Genomic DNA, 7,500 nt, shown 5'->3' with positions numbered 1-7,500 from the left:
CCTATTTGCCATACAATGGCCTTAAACAATTGCGGATCGTTATTTGTCACAGTTCAAATGAAAAATCCATATAATGTGTTCAAGAATGAACCAAAATTAAAGCAGCATTACCAACAAACTATTAGCAAATAATTCAATCATTAGCAACACATTCCTGAATTACACCTTGACAACTTGCTAACTTGAAAACCAACTGTATAGCTCCCTCACACCCAGCTCCCCTCCTACGAGCTGTCAACTCATTAAAATAAAAATGGCTTTTGAGAGATACCTCGTTATCCATTAATGAAATCTGCTCCATTAAATGAGGCTAATGAAGGGCTGAGCACCTTGATTAATCATTAAACCATCTGCAGCCTCACAGGCATCCTCATTCACTCATCCACATGATGACATGATCAGCGATAAGGCAGCCGCCCGAAAATGTCAACCGTGAACTGATATTTCAGAAGCAATATGTCCATCCACCGAAGCTCACTACACAGACAGAGAGGGAGTGAGCGAATGTGGATAAGAGAGAGGAGGAAGAAGAGAGTGTCTGTGTGCACATGTGACTCAGTGTGTGTGTGTGTATGTGTGTGTGTGTGTGTGTGTGTGTGTGTGTGTGTGTGTGTGTGTGTGTGTGTGTGTGTGTGTGTGTGTGTGTGTGTGTGTGTGTGTGTGTGTGTGTATGTGTGTGTGTGTGTGTAAGAGAGAGAGAGTGGGGGGTGGACGGAGAGAGAGAAAGTGTGTGTGTGTGTGTGTGTGTGTGTGTGTGTGTGTGTGTGTGTGTGTGTGTGTGTGTGTGTGTGAGTGAGTGAGTGAGTGAGTGAGTGAGTGAGTGAGTGAGTGAGTGAGTGAGTGAGTGAGTGAGTGAGTGAGTGAGTGAGTGAGTGTGAGTGAGAGAAAAAGAGAGGAGACAGACAAAAGAAAAGAGAGAGGCACTTACTTTTCTAGTGCTGCTGCTACATCCTGCAGACCCTGTGGGCCGATGTTGTTCCTGTCCCAGATGATGGTTCTGGAATTACAAACCGTTTTGAGCACTAAATATAGCCATTACCACATACTTCAAAGGATGTAAGCAATAAGAATTTATGTTTAATAAATGATGCCAATCACTATCAACCCTGTATGGCTATTCTAAACGTTAATTTATCTCATTTGTTGAAGAATTCTGATGATTTATTTATTTATTGGCCAGCGTGGAGATCAGAGGGGTATACGAAGAAGCTGGTTCAGGAGTACACCAGGTTAAATTAAGAGGCAAATCATCTAATAGAAGAGCCTGGAGCCCTCATGTTTAAGAAAAGGAGGACTCCAGGCTCTTCTATTAGATGATTTACCTATTAACTTAACCTGGTTTACTCCTGAACCAGCTTCTTAGTGTAGTATAGTCCCCAGCTCACCTGAGTTTGCTGTTGATCTGCAGGGCCTTGGCCAGCATCTTGGCCCCCATGTCCCCCATTCCATTGCCACTGATGTCCAGGCGGGTGAGAGACGTGTTGCTGCCCAGCGCGTTCAGCACGATGGTCAAGTCCGTCTTCAGCTTGGAGTCGGCCAGGGACAGGGACGTCAGGGGCTGAGGAACACACATTCACATGAACACACACACAGGCACGCATACACACATGAAGTTATGTTAATTAAACAGATGCGATTAAGTGTGTTTCCTCAAGGAAGAAGTGTGTTAATAGGAACACCCTTGAGCAGAGCATGCAGAACACTAGATAAAGACGTAAGAACTGCAGGTCGGTAACATTTTAAATATCCTATTAAATGTTTGAATAATTCATATTTAATATTTTCACGGACAGGTTTCTGATTTTTTTAGTTTAGTATGCCAATCCATTCAATTAGATTTTGATATTAAATACCTAATTTTAATTCCAGAGTCCAATCTAGAGTACTATAGGCATATAACATCAGTAAAATCCCTCTTGTATCCTCTAGCCAGAATCAAACCCCTATTCCTGTCTTTCTTCCTCCCCCTCTCCCTCCCTCCTGGGGACGGAGAACTGACGGGATTATTTTTATCAAACATCCTAACATTCCTCTCTGTACTTCCTGCGTTGGGGAACAGCAGGGGTCTGTGTGGCAGAAATGCCAAATAGCTGAGGAGAAAAGAGACTGACTGTAAGGTGTGTATGTCAGACACGAATCTTGCAGTATGCTCTTACAGTGCATTCACAGTCACATAAATAAAGACTGAAAGGAGAGTCCCGATCTGGCATGATAATGGCTCTGTCAGCAGGAATTTAGTTAGTGATATGATTAGGCCTTTGGCACAAACTAATAATGCATATATAACCCCCAGTAAAAGCGGCGTATAAGAATTTATGTAGTAATCAATCTATGTAATGAATGTACAGCAAGTAATTATATAATGGTCCCGATGTGTCAACAGAAAATAAGTAGATAAATTAATCTGAAATGCTTTTAAAATATTTTTCCTTTAGAATTGCTTGTAAAATGCCAGTGTGTGGGATACTCTGCTTGGATTATTTTGATTTGTGACACTAGGCCTTTCCCAACACGTGTGGGCCTGCCAAAAAAGGCTATGCAGTACATTTAATTAAAGAACTCCAAATCAGCCAGCCTTTCCATCTACTCCTAATAAACTCCCAATAAAAGTGTGCTACAGCTGGCCCTGCCATGGCCTAATGGTAGGGCACTAAGTTACTATGCTGACAACCCAGGTTTGATTTCTGTCCGGGTCATTTGGCGGTCCTTCCCCATCTCTCTCTCCCCACTCATTTCCTGTCCCTCTCTCACCATCCCATCACAGATAAAGGCACAAAAAGTCCTAAAATATCTTTAAAAAGTCTCTTAAGTATCTTTAAAAAGGACACAGCATGATGGCGACCCGGGTTCGATTCCCGGCCCGGATAATTTCCCAATCCTTCCCCGTCTCTCTCTCCCACCTCGCTTCCTGTCTCTCCTCCACTGTCCTATCTGAAAAATAATACCCCCCCCCCCCCAAAAAAAAAGAGCATACAGCATGATGGAGATCAACACTCACCGATTCCTCCTCCTGGATCATGTGGACCAGGTTGTCCAAGACAGCTGCCAGGTTTCTGAAGGCAGGAGAGGGGACAGCAGAGGTTTCATGAGGGGATAGGGGTCTTAATATTGATGCAAGTGTTTTTGTATCAATGTTGTTCTGTGGTTTATCTCAACATCATTGATTTTTTTATTTGGACTTAATGCATGAAACTCAAAATTAGGTTGTTCACCCAGAAGACGAATAGTTTACTCAATGTTAATTTCAGGTTTAAATTTTTTTTTTAAAGAAGTGAATTTGCTTAGAATTACCCATCTTGCCTACTATGACCCAGATAAATGATACAATAGATAGATAGAATTAAGTTAAATTATTATTGCAATCTCTTTCACTAATAAATAGAAATGTCTGCTAATAACGACCACGTAGAACAGCATGAACTTGCCATCCATCCACAGCACTCACTTTGATTTGATATTGTTGAAGTTCTTTCCCAGAGAGAGGTGACGAATGGACCGGTTCTTGGCCAACCACACCAAGAGGGTTGCCATATCTGCATCCAGTCCTGGTTTATTTAGAAAAGGAATATCAATTAATTATTGACGACTTGCTTCACATACATGAGATTGAGATGGAGTTTAAAGGAACAGACCACCCTTTTTTGATTTTCACATATTTGCAGTATTTCCCAGCATTGTTCATGAATGTGCATATCATTTTCTCCTCTGTGTTTTCAGTACTTAGATTTATTGGATCAGAATTATTAGCATAGCTTAGCATAATCACTGAAAGTAACTGGTATCTTTAGCATCAAGCCACAAGGGATCACTGGACCGAATTAAATTGCTGTTTTACACTCTGGTGAATGTTACATTCATTTTAAAGTGGTTTAGAAGTACATTTGATGGTGTTTTATTTTGTACCATAGACTTGCATTACTATGCCTAATTTGGGTATACTGTCAAACGGGGCAATGCAAACACATAGACGAAAATTATATGCACGTTCATGAATAATGCTTGGAGATACTGCAATTATGTGAAAATCAAAAAAGGGTGGGCTGTTCCTTTAAAGGGGAAACCTGGCGTAAAATGAACGTCGAGCATGTAAGAAGAGGTTGGTATGTTTGACTTAAAACACAACGGCCCGAAGGTAGATCTGCTTTCATTTACCATTGTCAGAGATGTCAAGACTGGAGATGTTGGGGATTTCGGCGATGCAGCCTTCCAGGATCTGACTGCCTCCCGAGCGCAGCTGAACAGAGGGGAACCACATGACCAAATAAGATCACATGACCACAACATGATCACATGACCTATGACCACACTTGACCGCATAAACAGGATGACACAGTATGACTACACTTCACATACAGTACGACTACGACAAGGCAACATACTGTATGACAACATACAGTATGATCACATGATGCGTCTAACAGCACACAACAGCAGTCACATGGGCCATACACTACAATGCATTAGTGTTGCCCTCACTCAGAAGAGGCTAGTGGAACCACTATTGTGAAATGTAGTGGAGGAAAACGGTATAACTGGCAAAGTGCATTGATCTGACCGATGGGGTCTTATACCCTCTTTGCTATGAACGAATAACCGTTAACCAGGTTAGACTTGCATTGGAGCATGTAGAAATGCAATCGAATGATAACTACTTCAATGTAATGTATATTAATACTGTAACACGTCCCAGATATTTCATCTCGTATTTGTGATGTAATGACTGCATAATAAGTGGGACTTACTGTACATCATATGCTATTTAAACCCAAAAGAGGAAGTGTGGTGTGGTAGAATTTGGAGGGGAGATAAGAAGCAGTTGAATGAGGTACTGGAGAGCGTGATGAGAAAGCAGCTGAGAGCAAGTGGGGGGTGAAGGAGGGGAGGGGGGTTGGTGTGTGTGTGTGTGTGTGTGTGTGTGTGTGTGTGTGTGTGTGTGTGTGTGTGTGTGTGTGTGTGTGTGTGTGTGTGTGTGTGTGTGTGTGTGTGTGTGTGTGTGTGTGTGTGTGTGTGTGTGTGTGTGTGTGTGTGTGTGTGTGTGTGTGTGTGTGTGTGTGTGTGCGCGTGTGTGTCAGGGGAGGGGGGTGTTGGTAAGGGTGTGGGGGTGTGGGGTTTGTTAGAGCAGCCTGTGGGCAACAGGGCTGATTTACTTACACAGTGGCCAAGCTTTTAGTGACGCGTTAGGGGAGAGAGGGGTGAGACAGATCAGCACTGCAAGCAGTTATACACACATACACACACACACACAAACACATTAACAACATAAACAAATGAAAACACACATATTATAAAATACAAATAAACAAACAAAACATGTTAACGTGCATGTGAAACCCATTCACCCATTCACGCTGACAGCCAGAAGCAGTGACAAGCGGTGCGCCGTGGCCAACAAATTATTAAGACAGTCCAACATGCTTCATCCAACTGCTTTGCTGGGGCCAAAATGGCTCCTGATTGCACTGATTGAGTTTACAGTGAGAGGTTTGGCTGGGCAAGCCTGATGGGGTTTTAAAGCTTGCTTACATCTAATTGCATTTGCGACATATTAGAATGAAAGTACGCTGCGTCAATGACAATGATGGAAATCAAATTGGAACTAATGTGTTGAGTGTGAGTGTGCTTACGATATCTCGCCGTGCGAGGGAGAGAGGTTATTTGGGACTGTGTGTGTGCGTATGTGTGCACGTGTGTGCATATCTGTGTGTGTGTGCGTCTGTGTGTGGGTGAGTGCTTGAGTGAACATTTGTGGAAAATACAGAACTGAATGCAATATTTGTCAGAGAAACGAGAGAGAGACCGACAAAGAGATCGGGAGAGAGAAAGAAATAGAGAAGGGAGAGGGACAGTGTGTGTGAGAGAGAAAGAGCGAGAGATAGTACATGTATATTTTCTCTCATCTGGCTTTGCAGCGGCCAAAATTATGCAGCAATGTCTCGGCGGAGCGACAAGTATGTTTGAAATGGCGTCAGAGCAGAGCTGTGGGTGGTGGTGAGGACTGTCCATGAGCCAGCACCAACCACAACCAACTGACCCCAGGCCTGTGCTGTGTGTAAAGGCTCCGTCAGAGATCCTAGCGTCGACGGAACCAACCCCAGGAAACAGCGATTAAGTCTCAAAATCAATTTGTGTTGCTATTAATATTAATTTCTAAATTTGATTATGCTGCACATTGCTTCATAACACATGCCTAAACGGGAATAAACCTTCAAGCCTTTCAGAATAAGCGCTACATTAACTAGAATTGCACTCAGTAAGTGCAGACCTCGACCCAGACAGATCAATTTCACCGTCTGGTGCTTTGTACTGAATTTAGAAAAAAGTTCCCAATGTATGTCTTATCTGGCGATGGTGATTAGTCACTCAAAATTGCATGTGCAATTGATGGCTCAATAACATGGAAGTTCCTCACTGATCAATGCACACAATTACAGCTTATACAAATATACAGACAGAACAGTTGACCATTTACATATTTGACAAGACATCACACAGTTAATACTAATTAGGGTTTGCCTGATAGGACACACACTTCAGCGTAGAATAATGCAACCACTGGCATAAGCCAATTAAGCTCTTGACTTTGCTACACAGATTGCTTTTCACATTACGATATCTCACTCCAGTGCCAAATGAGTATGTATGGTAATAGGATCCACAGAGAGTGCATACATTTTCTGATGACTATTGAATCAGCATATTTTCTGATGGCTATCAATGCGTCACTGTTCAAAGATTAACGTCAAAGGCTTCCCCTTCATCACTTCATTATTTAATTATTTCCACTGTTGACCACTGTTCTGCAATTCCAATGCAATTAAACTCACGTTTAACCAACACATTTATTCCAAATGTATAACCGCCAGCAGTTCGGTGGCAGCTCTGCGGCACAATATTGGATGTGCAGTATAACACTTCACTCTGCATACTGTATGCTCGTTCAGATGCTCATGCTTACCTCGCAGCAGCTAAGATCTATTGAAACCTCTTTAACGTTTACGTTACTGGCTAACCCCAGGAGAAGAGCTCTGTGGAGAAGAGAAAGTGAATGTAAATACAAACATGCAGCCAATTCCCGAATACTTATACTTCAAACTGTATAACTACAACAGACATACTACTACAGTAGAAGATGTTAACACACATTTAGCTAAATGTATGTAAATGTGGGCTACATTTTTCACATGTTAAATATGTATGTAATGTCTTGTGTACCGTGTATTTGTGTATGATACAAGACACCTTACTTTTCTTTCAGAACTAATAAACGATTAGTTGATGATTAGTTAATAAATGTTACTCTACTACTCTATTCTATTATATGCTCTGCTTATCATTATATACTCTGATTCTCACTACAAGGAAAACATTATGTAGTGGGTTACAGTAAGAGACTCTTAATTGGCTTCTCCCACAAGTGACAAGTAGAAATGCAACTCAAAGAGAGAAGATGGAGTATAGAGGATATTAGTGCTCTCACTTTAAGGCCTCTGGTGGTAGTTT

The 7,500-nt window shown here is 41.9% G+C and overlaps 1 protein-coding gene across 2 annotated transcripts in view; it reads right to left on the bottom strand.

Annotated features, from left to right (window-relative positions):
* Positions 1-7,500, bottom strand: part of LOC134436804 (F-actin-uncapping protein LRRC16A-like) — a 115,289-nt gene that overhangs the window by 38,652 nt on the left and 69,137 nt on the right. For both annotated transcript variants that reach the window (XM_063186156.1, XM_063186163.1), the window contains exons 16-22: positions 7,478-7,500; positions 6,956-7,025; positions 4,153-4,234; positions 3,446-3,545; positions 2,999-3,053; positions 1,386-1,558; positions 929-997 (exon numbers count right to left, since the gene is read on the bottom strand). The exon at positions 7,478-7,500 is cut by the window's right edge and continues 82 nt beyond it. In XM_063186156.1, coding sequence (XP_063042226.1) covers positions 929-997; positions 1,386-1,558; positions 2,999-3,053; positions 3,446-3,545; positions 4,153-4,234; positions 6,956-7,025; positions 7,478-7,500 — 572 coding nt within the window. The remainder of the gene's footprint in view (positions 1-928; positions 998-1,385; positions 1,559-2,998; positions 3,054-3,445; positions 3,546-4,152; positions 4,235-6,955; positions 7,026-7,477) is intronic.

Source organism: Engraulis encrasicolus, chromosome 2 (assembly GCF_034702125.1).
Source record: "Engraulis encrasicolus isolate BLACKSEA-1 chromosome 2, IST_EnEncr_1.0, whole genome shotgun sequence".
Lineage (NCBI taxonomy): Eukaryota > Metazoa > Chordata > Actinopteri > Clupeiformes > Engraulidae > Engraulis > Engraulis encrasicolus.
Note: the sequence above shows the minus strand (reverse complement) of the source record. Positions and strands in the feature narration are given on the sequence as shown.